Raw genomic sequence first — 20005 nt, 5'->3', positions numbered from 1 at the left:
CGTCCATCTTTCTCCTCTCCTGCAGCCAGCTCTATCCCTTTACCAGTCATACTACCAACATTCTACCAAAGTTCAGACTCTCACTTCCACCCTTGTAGTTTTCCTCTTTTCCTGCTGTTGTGGACACATTCTCCTCTTCTTCTCCTTTGCCCAGCAGTAGCCCATTTTCCGTCAGCATCCTGTTGGGCAGCAGCACTGGTTGCGGTCATTGTTAATCTGGGCCTTGACCTTGACCTTTGTTTTGGTTTGTTTTATGTTGGATGCCATTCCTGACATAAACCTACTCACTTATCTGGGCTTGGGATAGGCACTGTACTGGCACAATGTACTGGCTGCACATCCCATGTGGCTGTGTTAGTAATAATAAATTAATAAATGCCAATAATAAAATGTACACTGCAACAAAAATGCACAAAATCCCAAATTAAACATCTGATAATACAGAAAAATGGTACCACTTACAGTCTCAAAAATTCCGTGTTTGTTTTATGTTACAGTTGGGCTATGATTTTGGTCATTGTTGCAGCATGCAGGAAGCTGTCTTAAAGAGACTGCTGTATCTAAATCTAAATGAAAGTTTAATTTCTCTCAGATTGACCGAATGGAGCAGTTCTTTGTGACTGAGGGTCTCCCACATCTCATGTTCTTCTATCAGGACGTCCTGCAAACTGAGTCAGGTAACAGAAGGTTGCGGCTGTGGGATCACTGTTTTAAAAGTACGAGGTCTATTAGAAAAGTATCCGACCTTATTATTTTTTTCAAAAACCATATGGATTTGAATCACTTTACATCAGACATGCTTGAACCCTCGTGGGCATGCGAGAGTTTTTTCACGCCTGTCGGTTACGTCATTCGCCTGTGGGCAGTCTTTGATTCAGGAGTGGCCCACCCTCTCGTCGATTTTTTCATTGTTTAGGAATGGCTCAGAGACTGCTGCTTTGTTTGATCAAATTTTTTTCAAAACTGTAAGGCACAACTGAGTGGACACCATTCGATAAATTCAGCTGGTTTTCGGTAAAAATTTTAACGGCTGATGAGAGATTTTGGTCTGGTAGTGTCGCCATAAGGACGGCCCACGGCGCCTGATGGCAATCTGCGCTTCGAGGCGGCAGCGTCTCACCGTTTCAAGTTGAAAACTTCCACATTTCAGGCTCTGTTGATCCAGGAAGTCGTCAGAGAACAGAGAACTTTCAGAAGAAGTCGGCATGAGGAGTTTATTCGGACATTCCATTGTTAACGGTCATTTTGTAATGAAAGAACATGCGGGCAGAGTCGCATGTCGGGCCGGACCTGACCGCAGGGGGTCGCGACAGGAAAAACACCTCCGTTGGAAACCTTAACGGGCAAGTTGGAACATGCCCAAGCTGTTAAACAATTTCTCAGTTACTCACTTGTTGAAAGCCATCAAAAGCCGCCTGAAGGTGTTTTTCCTGTCGCGGCGCACACAGATTTGCCGAGTCGTCACGGAAACGACTCGGCAAATTTGCGCGCACGTCTTTCATTAAAAAATGTCCTTAAACAGTGGAATGTCCGCATAAAGCCCTCATGCCGGCCTCTTCTGAATCTTCTCTGTTCTCTCACGACGTCTTGGGTGAATTAAGCCTTAAATTAGGATGTTTTCAGGTCGAAACAGGCCGACGACGGCGCCTGGAAGCGCTGCACGACGTCCTGCTCTGTGGGAAGTCCTTACACCGACAGAAACACCCCATAATCTCTCATCAGCCGTTAAACTTTTCACCGAAAACCAGCTTAATTTCTCGTATAGTGTCCACTCGGATATTCCTCACAGGTCCACAAAAAATGTTGATAAAGCAACGCGCGCCGTCTCGAGCAGCGTGTGAAACAAAGGAGTTCAGCCGAGAGAGCGGGACCACATCTCACTCAAGGCCTGCCCACAGGGAAATGACGTCACCGACACGCGTGAAAAAACTCACGCATGCGCACGAGGGTTCAAGCATGATTGGTGTAATCGCACGTCATTCAAATCCATATAGTTAAATAAAAAAAATATAAGGGTCGGTTTATTATCTAATAGACCTCGTATAGATTATGTCTTAAAAAATATTGTAAATTTGCATTTCAATTACATGACTTTAGAACAATAATGGTATCTTGTGCTATTTTTGTTGGTTCCAGTGTCACAGACACCAGCACATGGTTTCTCCCCACTCATACCTAGTCGCAGCAGCAAGCCCAAAGTGTTTGTGACAGATGGAAAGGATGTGGCGTTAATGGGAGTGTGTGTCTTCTTCACCAGACCTGACACTTCTAAGGCAGTCACCTCAGAGAATATACACAAGGTGAGTCTGTTCATACTCACAAAAAAATGAAACCAACACTATGAAGTTATTCAGAGTAAGTCAGTGAGAAGTCAATAAAATATTACCTTTTCCAGTCAAACATCTTCATCATTCAACTTTGTACATTTGTCTCTGGATACCATTTATCTTCATGTACTTTAAAAATATGAACAAAAGTTGGATTATGAAAGATATCAGAGGGCTGATACACTTGCACTTGCTATTCACCACAGTATAAATGTACAACTAAATATACATATGTCAGTATACGAGGTCTGTGAGAAAAGTATCGGACATTTTTATTTTTTTCAAAAACTATTTGGATTTGAATCATGTGCGGAATTCCTTTGTCTAACAACTTGCTGAGAGACTGGCGCTTTGCTTTATCAAAATTTTTTCAGAACCTGTGAGGCAGATCGAACTGGACACCATTCGAGAAATTCAACTGGTTTTCGGTGAAAATTTTAACGGCTGATGAGAGATTATGGAGTGTTACTGTCGCTTTAAGGACTTCCCATGGAGCGGGACGTCGTGCCGCGCTCCGAAGCGCCGTCATCAGCCTGTTTCGAGCTGAAAACCTCCAAATTTAAGCCTCTGTTGACCCAGGACGTCGTGAGAAAACAGAGAACTTTCAGAAGAGGTCGGGATCAGCAGTTTATCCGGACATTCCACTGTTTAAAGGAGATTTTGTAATGAAAGACGTGCGGACGGATTGGCGTGTTGGCAGGCAGCCGGCGCGGCGCGCCGCCACAGGAAGAACACCACCGTTGGAAGCCTTAAGGACAAGTTGGAACATGTCCAGCTGTTAAACAATTTCTCAGATACTCACTCTACTGAAAGCCATCAAAAGCCGCCTGGTTTTTACAAATGGTTATCAACACGGAGGTGTTTTTCCTGTGGCGGCGCAGACGGATTTGCGTCGTCGTCACGGAACCGACTCGGTGGCTGCCTGCCGACACGCCAATCCGTCCGCACGTCTTTCATTACAAAATCTCCTTTAAACAGTGGAATGTCCAGATAAACTGCTGATCCCGACCTCTTCTGAAAGTTCTCTGTTCTCTCACGACGTCCTGTGTCAACAGAGGCTTAAATTTGGAGGTTTTCAGCTCGAAACAGGCTGACAACGGCGCCTCAGAGCGCGGCGCGACATCCCGCTCCATGGGAAGTCCTTAAAGCGACAGTAACACTCCATAATCTCTCATCAGCTGTTAAAATTTTCACCGAAAACCAGCTGAATTTCTCGAATGATGTCCACTTCGATCTACCTCACAGGTTCTGAAAAAATTTTGATAAAGCAAAGTGCCAGTCTCTCAGCAAGTTGTTAGACAAAGGAATTCCGACGGGAGGGGTGGACCACTCCTCACTCAAAGCCTGCCCACAGGCGAATGACGTAACCGACAAAAACCGTGAAAAAACTCACGCATGCGCACGAGGGTTCAAGGTTGGCTGATGTAATCGCACGTGATTCAAATCCATATAGTTTTTGAAAAAAATAAAAAGGTACGTTACTTTCCTCTGTGAGAGTTCATTATGAAGTCAGTCATACAATCAATTACAAATACTTGGCTGATCAATATATGCTGTAGGGCAGCACGGTGGCATAGTGGTTAATGCTGTTGCCTCATTTACGAAGGTTGTGGGATCGCTTCCCCCCTGGCCTTTTCTGTGTGGGGTTTGCATGTTCTCTGTGGGTTCCCGCCAGGTGCTCTGGCTTCCTCCCACTTCCAAAGACGTGCAAGTTAGGTGAATTGGTGACTTTAAATTGAGTGTAGGTGTAAATGCAGGTGTGAATAAATTTGTCTATGTGTTGCCCTGCTGTAGACTGTCCAGGGTGGTGCAATAGGCCCCAGCCCTCTGTGACTCCCAACCTGCTTCCAGTGTGTATTGAGTACCTTGCATGGCAGCCCCCTGACATCTATGTGTGAGTCTGTCTGTGTGAATGGGTAAATGTGAGGCATCATTGTAAAGTGTTTTGAGCTTCTGATTCAGGTGGAAAAATGCTATATAAATGCAGTCCATTTACCCTTAATTGGAGTAAGTGAGTATAGAAAATGAAGGAACGATCATTCAACTGGGCTTCTTGTTGTTGTTGACATATACAAAAAAGTTTTTTTAAGAAGATGTTTTCACTGACCTTGATCTTTGACCAAACTACTCCAGAATCTTATCACCTCTCAATATTTATCCAAATAATATTTCTACCAAGTTTGAGGAAAATCTGGCCAGCCGTTTATGAATTACAGACACACATGCACACCCACACCGGTGCAAACAATACCATGGTATTGCCACTTTGCTGATGTTCCAGGTAATAATTCAGAGAAGTGACTCAAAATATGCTACTGTTGTTGAGTTTAAAATTACATTTGCATCCATTTACACTGGTGTTGCAGCATTTAACAAACAACCAAAAGAAAAACAGAAATGCACATTTGAACCATTATAAAGTGTGGTGGCCCTTTTAAATGTAAACTAATTTCTCAGTGTATTTTCCAGACTATGTTGTGAAAAGTGTGATGACACGGACCCACAACAGGGGCATAAATGAATGGTCAATGGAAATACCAAAAGTAACAATTTAATGTTGTGAAATGAGCACAACGGAATACAGATACAGTTTTACACTACAGTCAATTACAAAGTCGGTGACGTGTGGGCAGGCTCGAGGATAGGAGACGCCTGTCCAGAGAAGAGTCGGGACCCACACGATTTCCACTGCCAGCGGAGACCCGAGAGCCACCAGAGCCGCCAAGTCCTGAGTCCCCAGGTGGCCACCACCTTCAGCTGTCGGACCGGGTACTGCTGGCAGGAAGCAAAGACAGATCAAGTGGGTGTGTGCACACCCAGCAAACAGCTCAGAACAATGGTGGAAAACACCTCCACCTCTTAATCACTATACTCCCGAACTGGATGCAGATCCTAATGTCACTTTAGCAGTCCACAACCGAGGAGCGGAGTACGCCAACTCCCCAAACACAATGACTACTCGGTAGCGTACAAAAGGTTCGTCTGCAAAGGTAGGAGTTAACTCACACAGAAGTAAAGACGTTACTACTGTTAAAGATTTTCAGGCTGAGCGGTTTACCTGTTCGGTAAGACGCTTTCTCGGCAGAGATGTGGTGTCTTCTCCAGGCTTTTATGGGTGAGGTGTGATGAGGTGATGTATGACAGCTGTCAGCTCCGGGCTCCTGGTGCTCCTGGCGGCGACTGCGCCCTCTGGTGCCTGAAGCCCACCTTCAGGCAGGGCGCCTTCTGGTGTTGGGCCAGCAGTACCTCCTCTTCGGGCGACCCACACAACAGACTATTCTCATCGTGTGTTTCATTTTATTGTGCTGTAAAAGGAGACCAAACTACAGGTGGTTGTCCATGAATAAGTGTTGCCACTGTCTCTAACAAGAACTTTGAGTTATGCTTGTTTTTGTTAATCAAATCAGAGTAATAGAGCCGCTTTGTAGCCAATAATGCAGGCTTATAGTCTAAGATAGCTTCATGCCACGCAAGGTGGAATACTTCTAATTTTCAATGACGCCATTTCCGTTCTAGACCTCTTGCCTTATGCTTGAGGCCATGCAGGTAATCATTGAACCAAGGTGACTGTGATTTGGGAGAGCGCGGTTTTAACATAGGTGGCGCTATCATGTTGATTGCGCCTCCGGCATCACTCAGAAAAGTAGCTGAAAAAAAGCTTCTCCCGGCAGAGTGATGGGAGAATCGTTAAACTGCTGTTTTTTAAAGGTTGTTTGTGGTTGCTGATGTAAATCCAACATGGCATCGCTCAGCTTTCTTGCAAAAAATCAGAGTGTAAGTCTCCTCTCCCTTGATGCGTCCGATGTGACGTCACAATGCATTGGGAGGCGTTGCCTGAAGTGTATAAAAGCGTACAATGTGAAAAGCCCTTCGGGTTGTTATAAGAATTAAGATAAGAAGACACATTTCCTTCTTTTGTTTGGCAAACAATCCATTGTCGTCTTTTTGGTGATGTCATCACAGCCTCCCAGCTGATGAATACAGAGAACATGTACAAATTTTTGTGCGTTACTTTTTAAAATTTTCTTCTGACTTTTTCGTAAGGTACCTTCAGAGCCAAAGAATGTGAAAAGTGCCAGAAAATGGCTGATGTCCAGCTCTTGTGATAACCACAGAAATTGAAAACGACGGTCCCGGCTCCACACAGCGATCCGTTTAGAAATGATGTGGTGGTTTCTGCCTCTCGATGGTGGCTGGGAGCACGGCGCGCCATTGTGGGCCGTCCTTAAAGCTGTAGTAACACTCCTTATTCTCTGTAAAGCCCGTAAAATTTTCACCGAAAGCCAGATAAATGTTTTGAATGGTTTCCAGCTGCCTGTCTCCAACAGTTTCTGAAAACATTCTGATGGAAAAAAAGCCCAAATCATTCTGCCATTTCCTCACAATGAAACAACGACGAGAGGGGTGGAGCAGTGCTCACTCAAAGCCTGCCCACAGGCGAATGACGCAACCGACAGGCATGGAAAAACTCACGCACGCACACGAAGCTTCAAGCTTGGCTGACGTAAAAACATATGAATCAAATCCATATAGTTTTTGAAAAAAATAAAAAGGTACGATACTTTTCTCACAGACCTCGTAAACAGGTTGTGCTCACGATTATGATTACGAGTTTTGTCAGCATGCCTACTGAGATACTATCAAATCCTTTAAATCTAGGTAATACCTCAGCAGTGGCGCCCACCTCAATAGCAGGGTATAGTGGCTGGGTTAAGGCATGCCTGGATATGTTTAACCTGATGTCTTCTATTTTCTTCCCAAAGTAATCCAAGAAATCGTGTGCTGTAAAAGGAGAGCGAACTACAGGTCGTTGCCCATGCATAAGTGTTGCCACCGTGTCGAACAAGAACTTTGAGTTATGCTTGTTTTTGTTGATCAAATCAGAGTAGTAGGTCCGCTTTGTAGCCAATAATGCATGCTTATAGTCTAAGGTAGCATCACACCACGCAAGGTGAAATATTTCTAATTTTGAACGCCATTTCTGTTCTAGACCTCTTGTTTTATGCTTGAGGTCACGCAGATAATCATTGAACCAAGGTGACTGTGATTTGGGGGAGCGTGGTTTTAACACAGGCGGTGCAATCATGTCGAGTGTAGTTTTGAGCACTGAGTTTAAACTATCCCCAAGTCTTTCTACTGATTGGGTATTTGTCAGCTGTGAAGCTAAGACATCAGGAAGTCTAGCTTCGAATTCAGTCTTAGTTGAGGGGTTGATGCATCGCCGTAATGAATCACTTAGATATGATTAGGCTATGTGAAACCTGGCTTAAACCTAGAGCTGTCCTCCCCTTAAATGAGGCCTGCCCACCAGCATATACATTTAGTCACGTCCCTCGTGATGCGAAGTAAGATGGGGGTGTTGCTCTTATTTATAAATCTAGGTTTAGCTTATTAGCTGTTGGGGATCACAAATATAACTCGTTTGAGCATCTGATTCTCCACTCTGCTGTTTTCCTTCCCACTGTAGCCAAGTGCTTGCTCACAGGGGGTCGTTTTGACCGTTGGGGTTTTTACATAATTATTGTATGGCCTTGCCTTACAATATAAAGCGCCTTGGGGCAACTGTTTGTTGTGATTTGGCGCTATATAAAAAAATTGATTGATTGATTGATTGAACTAGTGTAGATAACATTCTGATCATTGGTGACTTTAACATTCATATAAATAAGCCTTCTGATCCCCTCTGCAAATCATTTATGGAAATTGTGGATGCATTAGGATTTTGGCAATGCATTTGGGATTCCACGCACATTAGTGGAAATACCCTGGATCTGGTTCTCGCACATGGTATTGCTGTTACGAATACTGACATCATGCCTCTTACATCAGTGGTGTCTGATCACTCACATATTAAGTTTACAGTTTCGAAGCCGTGTTTACTGGAACAACAACCTTTGATCAATAATTAGATCATTGATCAACAATGATTTTGAGGACAGTGATCTTATGTTAATGACCCAGTCTAAGAACCTCAGTGGGGTTGACAGTTGAATTGTTTGGGTTTAGGGGTTGTTCCAGAGTAGCATGTATAAGATGCCTAGAAGTAGGTTTAGGTTTGAGACATTCCACTCGCGTTGTAGGTAGCAGACACGAAATCTTTGCTATTGCTGGAACAACCACTGGGCCATCCTCAATTTCAACATCATCCAATATAGTAATGGGTATTAAGTTTGGAAAGCATATCCCTCTATAATTTTTATGGACACGACTACGGAAGCAGACCACAGTCTCAACTTGTTGAAATTCCCTCCCTGGCAAATAAACTGCACTATCACCATAGTGGATTTTCTGCACTAAATTCCCCGCTAAGCAAATGGATTCCACACCCACATTTGTCATAAGCCTTGCAGGGTCTCTAATCACCTGCTCCGTGGCCTGCTGTAGATTCCTAATGTTACCCTCCCTGTAGAGCTCTATCTATGTTCGCAGACAAGATGGTGGCACCTTCCCCAGTAGGGTGGAGGCCATCCGGCATCAGAATGAAGGCCAGTTATCAATAAAGCTAAAGCCTTGCTGTCTACACAACTGCGCCAGCCACCTATTTAATGATTCCAGCCTGCTAAACACCTCATCAGTACCCCGGGAGGGAGGGGACCAGAGACGATTAATCTATGCCAACACATCTTTCTGGCAAGGTCACAAGTCCTCTCTATGTCCATTTTTGTGACCTCTGAGTGCTTCATCCTGATATTATTGGTGCCAACGTGAATAACTATGTGACTATATCTCATGTCATGTTCCTTCGTCTGTCTTCCCTTCTGTAGCGTCAGCACCCTAAGATGAGATGCAATGTCGGGAGCTCTGGCCCCAGGAATACATTTAACGTCAGCCGGCATCTGTAACCTGACTTTACGGTGATAGAATCCCCTATCACTAAACTTGTGTGTTGGGTTTTACAAATAAATAAACCAACCAACCAGTGATCAGAGGAGGGTCATTTTCCCATAATGCCTTTTGGCATCTTTTTCTGTTCATGCTCAAACCTTCAGAATTAGCGCATTACACACACACACACACACACACACACACACATCTTCAACCGCTTAGTCCAATTAAGGGTTGCGTTGGGAGCTGGAGCCTATCCCAGCAGTCATAGAGCATGAAGTGGGGTACACCCAAGACAGCACGCCACAACAGACAAACAAACACAGCCACACCCACACCTACAGACAGTTTAAAGATTCCAGTCCACCTAACCCGCATGTCTTTGGATGTGGGAGGAAACCGGAGCACCCGGAGGAAACCCCATGCAAACAAGGGGAGAACATGCAAACTCCACACAGAAAGGCCACAGGCGGGAATTGAACCCATGACCTTCTCGCTGTGAGGCAACAGTGCTAACCACTAAGCCACCGTGCTGCCCTATTAGCACATTGCTTTAAAACTAAAAACATGTGTGATATTTTCACTTTGTAAAAATGACAGAGTTGACCTTAATTTCGATGAAGTCTGGAATTTGTTTAATTTATAAATCAAAACCATAAGTAAAAACTGCTTTGCTTCTGATATCTCCTGCACACGTCTGTGCTGTTCCATGTTGAAAGTAACTGAAACTTCCTTACAGCAGTGGGCAGGGTGCACAAAGACAGAGGCAAAAAAAAAAACACTAAAAACTTTTTCACTGTGTAATGAATTATAGACTTGACTGTATGCTGTATGTTAATTTCTCTCAGTTTAGGAAAATAAAGGCACATAATCTATGTCACTTGTTAGAAAAACATTGCATTGATGTTAGTAATTCCCTATCTTTCTGTGCAATGATGATACACCTGCAGTGCTGTCTCTTTTGTAGGATGTAAATTTCAATATGTTGGACACAACTGATGGGGGTCTGTTGAAAAGTTTAGAGCAGCTGTTCTCTGATGTCTTCATCCCCGCACTGAGGAACATGGACCATGGTTGGGGAGAGCATGCCAATCCCCAGAACCAGGCTGTCAAACAGGAATACTTAGCATCTCTGGAAAACATGGTGTCTGATTTGGCTGGAGCACAGCAGAACATGAAAAAAATGGTAAGTTAGGTTGTTCATATTTTATAAACTAGGTAATATAGTATCAGTGGGCATGAAGACGGTAACATCTACGGCAGTCTGAGATTTGGCCCCAGTGACCTTGTTCTCCACCCAATTGATTGACCAGTGGCTGACCTTGTCAGAGCAGTTCTGGAATCTAAGTAAGTGAGAGCCACATTTGATCAAATCTTGGTTGAAAAATCAAATTCTCTGACCTTGGCCTTTGCCAAACTTTTCACAGCAAATTTGGGAACATCCCAAGTTATGTAGAAATTAGTGAAAGGGCTTAGACCAACTAATAGACAGGTAGACATGAGCCTGGCCCTAATAATTGACCTTTAGCAAATTTGATCTTACTGGGTAATTTGGGAGCCCACTCCCATATATGTGCCAAGTTCAGTGCAAATCACAGTGAATAATTTAAATCTGTTAGATTCCACAATGTATGTTTTGTCATTGTCAAACCTTTTTGCAGCCAGCATATTTATTTTTTCATTTATGTCTTTATTTAATATTCTGTAAAAGCGCTCCTCCAGGCCCATATGTACTCTACACAGTTATATTGCATCAAAAGTAGACAGTGTAACAAAAATAAGTCATGTCACCATTTTATTCCAGGTGACCCTCAAAGAGTGTGACGCCATTGACTGGGAAGTTTTCAAATGTCCATCAGATTACACGGCTGCAGCTAACACCAAAGAGACCGTTGAAAAGGCAGAAGCCTGCATGAAAGTCTGGATTCAGCAGATTGAACAGGTAACCTAATGTACAACCTGCCACAATAAAGTAGTTTGTCTGTACCCTTCTTGTAAAATTCATTTGTTAACTAATGAGCCTTTTTATTTATTAATTAATTTGCTATTAATTGCATAAAAACCAGAGGTGGGAGTGGAGTTTCAGTATCCAATCAATTACTTTTTTTTGCTTTATATTGGGTTGTTTTGGCAACAATTTCTGTCTGGTGAAGAAAACAAAACCCACACAAAAAAACCCCACACACATATAGTCCGATTGTCATTTTCTGCAGCATGTAAAATTTACCTGACAATGCACAGGAAGATTTTTTTCAAAGCTAAATTGTAAGTATGTTTTTAAGTACATTATTAATCCCATTGCTTACAGTGAAAGCACTCATTTCATGTTAACATTTGCCTTTTGGCATTGCACTATGTAATGCTAGTGAGTTTTCATGCTAATGTTACCCTATTAGCATTGCATTATTTGACGCCACAAAGTCTTCAAGACGTGAGTGATTAAATGCATTGTAAATCGCTGCTTTAAGACACTCCTCTATTGTTTTAGGTACATTCTAAAAGTGCCTTGACACTTGCACGAATTTGATTCATGCATTTGTACGCACTATGCATTACAAACCGTTGTAAACTGTGCGCGGCTTCATGCAAGTGCGCAAAGAAAATTTTTAAATTTTCAGAATCTCTGTCATGCATTAATTATGTGAACATCACAGGAACATTGCGCAAACAATTAAAAAACACTGTGCATGAGTGTGAGTGATTGCCTCACTGCAATGCTTCACAGCGCTCTCATCTGAAAGATTATAAAGAGATGATAAATCTATCATAAACATACTCTTACTACTACTCATAAGAAGGAATGAACATGCAACTGTTTTACCAAGCCATTACAATATAAATATTACAAATAATGACCTTTTATACAATTCCAAATGTGTTCTCCACCTCATGAAACGCAGAAAAGAGAGAGAAGAAAAGTGGCAGCCGCAAGGGTCCTCTGTGATTCCGGAAGCGATTAGGGGTGTTGTCAACAGCCAAACTCAATATCAATTTATTTTCATTTATATAGTGCCAAATCACAACAAGTTGCCTCAAGACACTTTACACAAGTAAGGTCTAACCTTACCAACCCCTAGAGCAAGCACACAGGTGACAGTGGTAAGGAAAAACTCCCTCTGATGATTTGAGGAAGAAACCTCAAGCAGACCAGACTCAAAGGGGCCATGCTATCGACACAATTGACAATACAAGAAATTATACAGGAAATTTTGGGAGATTTTGGCAGTGTAAAAGACAGTATTATAGTGATTTACTGGAAAAAAAAAAATAAAACGAATATAAAGGGTACTTGGAGGTTCTTAAATGAAATCATAAATAAGAAAAAAGATGTCAAAGAATATCCTGCCTATTTTTATACAAATACTGACACAATTGTTAAAGAAAACAAAGCTATTGCAGATCATTTTAATGGTTATTTTGTTAACGTGGGTAAAAACTTAGCAAATTCAATTGTTCCTTCCAAAACATGCTCCTTGAATCACAGCAAAACAATAGAAACAGTTCGTGATTCATTGTTTATTAGAGGAACGGATGAAAAAGAAATTATTGATATAGTTCACAAACTTAAAGGGAAAAAATAAACTGATAGTGACCGTTTTGATATGTTTTTGGTTAAAAATATTATTGATTGCATTGTTAAGCCTTTAACATATATCTGTAATTTATCATTAATTGATTGATATATGTGTATATATATGTATGTGTATATATATGTATATGTATGTGTATATGTATGTGTATGTATGTGTGTATGTATATGTATGTATGTGTATATATATATGTATGTATGTGTATATATATGTATATATATATGTATGTGTATATGTATATCAATCAATCAATTTTTTTATATAGCGCCAAATCACAACAAGCAGTTGCCCCAAGGCGCTTTATATTATAAGGCAAGGCCATACAATAATTATGTAAAACCCCAACGGTCAAAAACGACCCCCTGTGAGCAACCACTTGGCTACAGTGGGAAGGAAAAACTCCCTTTTAACAGGAAGAAACCTCCAGCAGAACCAGGCTCAGGGAGGGGCAGTCTTCTGCTGGGACTGGTTGGGGCTGAGGGAGAGAACCAGGAAAAAGACATGCTGTGGAGGGGAGCAGAGATCGATCACTAATGATTAAATGCAGAGTGGTGCATACAGAGCAAAAAGAGAAAGAAACACTCAGTGCATCATGGGAACCCCCCAGCAGTCTATAGCAGCATAACTAAGGGATGGTTCAGGGTCACCTGATCCAGCCCTAACTATAAGCTTTAGCAAAAAGGAAAGTTTTAAGCCTAATCTTAAAATTAGAGAGGGTGTCTGTCTCCCTGATTCGAATTGGGAGCTGGTTCCAGAGGAGAGCAGCCTGAAAGCTGAAGGCTCTGCCTCCCATTCTACTCTTAAAAACCCTAGGAACTACAAGTAAGCCTGCAGTCTGAGAGCGAAGCGCTCTATTGGGGTGATATGGTACTATGAGGTCCCTAAGATAAGATGGGACCTGATTATTCAAAACCTTATAAGTAAGAAGAAGAATTTTAAATTCTATTCTAGAATTAACAGGAAGACAATGAAGAGAGGCCAATATGGGTGAAATATGCTCTCTCCTTCTAGTCCCCATCAGTACTCTAGCTGCAGCATTTTGAATTAACTGAAGGCTTTTCAGGGAACTTTTAGGACAACCTGATAATAATGAATTACAATAGTCCAGCCTAGAGGAAATAAATGCATTAATTAGTTTTTCAGCATCACTCTGAGACAAGACCTTTCTGATTTTGGAGATATTGCGCAAATGCCAAAAAGCAGTCCTACATATTTGTTTAATATGCGCATTGAATGACATATCCTGATCAAAAATGACTCCAAGATTTCTCACAGTATTACTAGAGGTCAGGGTAATGCCATCCAGAGTAAGGATCTGGTTAGACACCATGTTTCTAAGATTTGTAGGGCCAAGTACAATAACTTCAGTTTTATCTGAGTTTAAAAGCAGGAAATTAGAGGTCATCCATGTCTTTATGTCTGTAAGACAATCCTGCAGTTTAGCTAATTGGTGTGTGTCCTCTGGCTTCATGGATAGATAAAGCTGGGTATCATCTGCGTAAAAAAATGAAAATTTAAGCAATGCTGTCTAATAATACTGCCTAAGGGAAGCATGTATAAAGTGAATAAAATTGGTCCTAGCACAGAACCTTGTGGAACTCCATAATTAACCTTAGTCTGTGAAGAAGATTCCCCATTTACATGAAGAAATTGTAATCTATTAGATAAATATGATTCAAACCACCGCAGCGCAGTGCCTTTAATACCTATCGCATGCTCTAATCTCTGTAATAAAATTTTATGGTCAACAGTATCAAAAGCAGCACTGAGGTCTAACAGAGCAAGCACAGAGATGAGTCCACTGTCTGAGGCCATAAGAAGATCATTTGTAACCTTCACTAATGCTGTTTCTGTACTATAATGAATTCTAAATCCTGACTGAAACTCTTCAAATAGACCATTCCTCTGCAGATGATCAGTTAGCTGTTTTACAACTACCCTTTCAAGAATTTTTGAGAGAAAAGGAAGGTTGGAGATTGGCCTGTAATTGGCTAAGATAGCTGGGTCAAGTGATGGCTTTTTAAGTAATGGTTTAATTACTGCCACCTTAAAAGCCTGTGGTACATAGCCAACTAATAAAGATAGATTGATCATATTTAAGATCGAAGCATTAATTAATGGTAGGGCTTCCTTGAGCAGCCTGGTAGGAATGGGGTCTAATTGACATGTTGATGGTTTGGAGGAAGTAACTAATGAAAATAACTCAGACAGAACAATCGGAGAGAAAGAGTCTAACCAAATACTGGCATCACTGAAAGCAGCCAAAGAGAACGATATGTCTTTGGGATGGTTATGAGTAATTTTTTGTCTATTAGTTAAAATTTTATTAGCAAAGAAAGTCATGAAGTCATTACTAGTTAAAGTTAAAGGAATACTCGGCTCAATAGAGCTCTGACTCTTTGTCAGCCTGGCTACAGTGCTGAAAAGAAACCTGGGGTTGTTCTTATTTTCTTCAATTAGTGATGAGTAGTAAGATGTCCTAGCTTTACGGAGGGCTTTGTTATACAGCAACAGACTCTTTTTCCAGGCTAAGTGAAGATCTTCTAAATTAGTGAGACGCCATTTCCTCTACAACTTACAGGTTATCTGCTTTAAGCTGCGAGTTTGTGAGTTATACCACGGAGTCAGGCACTTCTGATTTAAGGCTCTCTTTTTCAGAGGAGCTACAGCATCCAAAGTTGTCCTCAATGAGGATATAAAACTATTGACGAGATAATCTATCTCACTCACAGAATTTAGGTAGTTACTCTGCCCTGTGTTGGTATATGGCATTGGAGAACGTAAAGAAGGATTCATATCCTTAAACCTAGTTACAGCGCTTTCTGAAAGACTTCTACTGTAATGAAACTTATTCGCCACTGCTGGGTAGTCCATCAGAGTAAATGTAAATGTTATTAAGAAATGATCAGACAGAAGGGGGTTTTCAGGGAATACTGTTAAGTCTTCAATTTCCATACCATAAGTCAGAACAAGATCTAAGGTATGATTAAAGTGGTGGGTGGACTCATTTACATTTTGAGCAAAGCCAGTCGAGTCTAACAATAGATTAAATGCAGTGTTGAGACTGTCATTCTCAGCATCTACGTGGTTGTTAAAATCGCCCACTATAATTATCTTATAACTATAAGTGCTTCTTAAGTCTGGACTTGAAAGTCTCTACAGAATCTGACTGTTTTATCTCCATAGGGAGAGCATTCCACTAAGCAGGTGCACAATAAGAGAAAACTCTGTGACCCGCAGACTTTTTATTCACCCTAGGGACACAAAGTAGTCCTGCACTCTGAGAATGCAGAGCTGGTACATAGGGTTTAAGTAGGTCAGTAGGGAGGTGACAGTCCATGAACAGTGTTATAGGCTCGTAGCAGAACCTTAAAATCTGATCTCACAGGGACAGGAAGCCAGTGAAGAGATGCCAGAATGGGTTTAATGTAGTCAAACTTTCTGCTTCATGTCAGAAGTCTGGCAGCAGCGTTTTGAACCAGTTGGAGACCTCTTATGCTGGACCGTGGTAAATCAGAAAATAGAACATTGCAGTATTGATGCCGATGTCTCACTGATGCCAATGTCTCACTGGACCAAGAACCATAATTTCAGTCTCGTCAGGGTTTAAATGTAGGAAATTGTTAGACATCCAGCTTTTAACTGATGCAAGGAAATCCCCTAAGGATTTTATGTGGATGGGATTACCAACAGTTATCGGCATGTATAACTGAGTATCATCAGCATAACAATGAAAGGTAATGCCACAATGCCCAAGGGGTGCTATATAAAGGGATAAAAGCAGGGAGCCTAAGACGGACCCCTGTGGAACCCCAAACTTCATGTCACTAAGGTTAGAGGTAGTGTTGCTGTACAAAACACAGTGAGAATGACTGGTCAGGTATGATGTCAACCATGCACGGGCATTCCCAGTAATCCCAAAATGGTTCTCCAGCCCATCAAGGAGAATATGATGATCTACGGTATCAAACACAGCACTGAGATCCAACAGCACCAGAACTGTAGTGGATCCCAATCTGAATCCATTGCAAGAAGAAGATCATTCACCACTTTAGTGGGAGCTGTCTCTGTGGAATTATATTTCCTAAAAGCAGACTGCAGTGGCTCAAAAAGATTATTCTCAGTAAGGTAGTCCACAAGCTGCTGTGAAACTCTGAGAGAAAATGATTAATCCACTATGAAATAATTATTTTATATACGCAGCATCTAGTGCACAAAGCGTGGCATCCAGCTGGGAACACAGCGGGTGGCATTGCCACGACGAAGTACGCGAGAATGCGGAGCCAAAATATGTGCAAGTGTCAAAGCAATATCCCGTCAATATCCCGTTGTTTACTATTAAGGCACTCGGCTTATGCTAATGTTATGTGTGATGTCATACCTAATGACAAACTAGCGCCAAGCCAGTTATACAGCACATTCTATAAAGACTGTAACTTTACTAAAATAAGGAAACAGTGCTGCAACACACTAACAGCATTTTCTAATTATGAACTGCAACTGGATTAAATATATATAATTTAGAAGCATCTTGGAAAATGTTAATCAGTATTTTCCAATAACTGATCACAGCAAATTTATTGGCAAAAAAATATTTTATTTATTAACTCATATTTTGCAATTTCAGCATGGTGGCCAAGTGGTTATTGCGCTTGGTTTCAGTGCAAAAGTTTCTTGGTTCAGACCCCACCTTTGCGACATTTCTCCATGTAATGTGGAGTTGTGTCGGGAAGAGCATCCGATGTAAAGCTTGTGCCAAATGAACTTGCAGATTCACCTTGGATCTGCTGGGGTGACCCAGAGTAAAAACAATGGAGTAGCTGAAGTGACTGACTTATTTCATACTGTAATTACTGTGATGAAAGTAAAGCTTGTAAAATTATTTGGGAGATTTTATATAGGGTACTTAATTCATTAAATTTAATAAAATATATATTTTAACTTCTTTTGGTGGGTGGGTGGGTGGTGGTGGTGGTGATGGGGGGTGGTTATCCACAGAGATTACACTAGGTTTTTTTTTATCTTAATGCTTAGCAAGCTTGTATATTTTAGCAAAGGATGCAAAAATGACTTGCTCAGAGGACACAAGCCCATTTGGGGCTCATCCAGGTGCACTTTCCTATTTAGATTATATCAAATATGAATGAAATTGAGTGAGAGATTTAGCTGTGGAGCGCCGCACGTGTTGTCATACTCATGAGTAGTTCTTATGCTCCCCCATATGGCATTAAGATGAAATAACCAACAGAGGTGCAGTAACACCTTTCTCTAGGTCGTAGCTGAGAGTGACCAGCTGAGAAAAGAATCTGATGATCTTGGTCCTCGGGATGAACTGAACTACTGGAAGGAACAAATGACCTGTTTCAGCTACATCCTGGACCAGCTGAAGAGACCGGACTTTAAAGTTGTTATGGGTGTGCTCTTGATGGCCAAATCCAAACTTATCAAGGTCGGCAATAATTTCATTGATTGTTGCAGTTTAATTATTTTATCTACAAACATCTATTATATGATGGTACTGTGTGTGGTGCAATGTTTTGTTTGCCCATTTAGACGCTCGCTACTTTCACTTATTTTTCCATTAATGCACAGATAAAGACATTAAATAATGGGCAGGATGATGATGATAATCAGATTAACTGCAAAAATCTTGAATATAAGATCATTAATGTGGACCACGTTTCGTGGCTTCAGTGGCTTCTTGTATATTATCCTTCTCCATCTCTATCTTCCAACTATACTAAACACTGAATGAGGTCACAGAAAGGTAGATTTTAAAGCCAGTAACACTGTTTGACATTATCTGATAATCTAATAGCACTGTCTGACAACATTCTGTGTAGTCGTGGCGTGAACTGGACACCAGGATCACAAAGGCAGTTAACGAGGCTAAAGACAACGTCAAGTTCCTCTTCTCCCTTGAGAAGTATTGTGACCCGCTCTACAACTGTGATCCTGTGAGGAGAAACATGCTTAAATATACACATTTTATTTATAAGTTAGGGTTTTGAAGCCAATGTATAATTAAATCTCCATTTGAAAACACACAAATTACAGTTTCCATTTCACCCAGGTTGCGATGGTTGGTGCAATCCCAGGTTTGATGAGTACAATCAAGATGATTTACACTATCTCTCGTTACTACAACACCTCTGAAAAGATGACATCACTTTTTGTCAAGGTAGGGGCAGCTGCTATGCCGCACGACTGTCTATGCAATAATGCTGCAAAGGGCTTTGTGTAATCAAGAATGAAAAGTAAAATTGGTTTCCTACACTTTAGATATTGTTTGTCTTTGAAGAAAAAGCACTGTAATTGAAATCTTTTCATAGATAAATAAATGGAACTATTAGACATTTCAAATTTACCCCTGAGTAAGGGCATTGTTAAATTAACCCCCAACAGAGCTACAACAATCCTACACAAAAGGATTCTTTTGTTTGTTTGTACGTACATTTTCATTAAGAATATTACATTGTACAAATGGGTCAATTCATGATAGAATGCTGAATAGCACAAAAAACATATCTAATTTCTCGAGCCGTATTTGACCACTCAAACTCCAAATTACAGTATCTAGTCTTTTAAATTGTCCATGTCTATCAATATTGCTAGGTGACAAACCAGATGATCACCGCTTGCAAGGCCTACATCACTAATAATGGCGCTAATTCAATCTGGGACCAACCTGAGGAAGAACTGACCGACAAAGTAAAAGCTGCTATCCACCTCAACCAGGTACTGCATACTTACAACCTCAATACCACTGAAGTTGGGACGTTGTGTGAAATGTAAATAAAAACAGAATACAATGATTAGCTAATCCTCTTCAACCTATATTAATTTGAATACACCAGAAAGACAAGATATTTAATGTTCAAACTAATAGACTTTTTGTTTTTGTGCAAATATTTGCTGATTTTGAAATGGATGCCTGCAAGACGTTTCAAAAAAGTTGGGACAGTGGCAACAAAAGACTGGGAAAGTTGATGAATGCTCAAAGAACACCTGTTTGGAACATTCCACAGGTGAACAGGTTAATTGGAAACAGGTGAGTGTCATGATTGGGTATAAAAGGAGCAGCCCCACAAGGGTCAACCATTCACAAGCAAAGATGGGGCGAGGATCACCACTTTGAGAACAACTGCATGAAAAAAAATAGTCCAATTGCAAGGAATTTCGGGATTCCATCATGTACAGTCCATATTATAATCAGAAGATTCAGAGAAACTTTCTACACATAAGTGGCAAGGCCGAAAACCA

At 41.2% G+C, this 20005-nt stretch overlaps 1 protein-coding gene across 1 annotated transcript in view; it reads left to right on the top strand.

Moving 5' to 3' along the window:
• dnah5 (dynein, axonemal, heavy chain 5) overlaps positions 1–20005 on the top strand; it is a 366123-nt gene that overhangs the window by 8499 nt on the left and 337619 nt on the right. Inside the window, exons 3-10 of the mRNA XM_034175262.1 lie at positions 593–677; positions 2137–2300; positions 10120–10338; positions 10957–11094; positions 18015–18191; positions 18586–18699; positions 18816–18923; positions 19358–19480. Coding sequence (XP_034031153.1) covers positions 593–677; positions 2137–2300; positions 10120–10338; positions 10957–11094; positions 18015–18191; positions 18586–18699; positions 18816–18923; positions 19358–19480 — 1128 coding nt within the window. The remainder of the gene's footprint in view (positions 1–592; positions 678–2136; positions 2301–10119; positions 10339–10956; positions 11095–18014; positions 18192–18585; positions 18700–18815; positions 18924–19357; positions 19481–20005) is intronic.

This window comes from Thalassophryne amazonica, chromosome 7, assembly GCF_902500255.1.
Source record: "Thalassophryne amazonica chromosome 7, fThaAma1.1, whole genome shotgun sequence".
In the NCBI taxonomy this organism is placed as follows: domain Eukaryota; kingdom Metazoa; phylum Chordata; class Actinopteri; order Batrachoidiformes; family Batrachoididae; genus Thalassophryne; species Thalassophryne amazonica.
The sequence above is the reverse complement of the archived record's forward strand: the minus strand, read 5'-3'. Positions and strand labels throughout refer to the sequence as shown.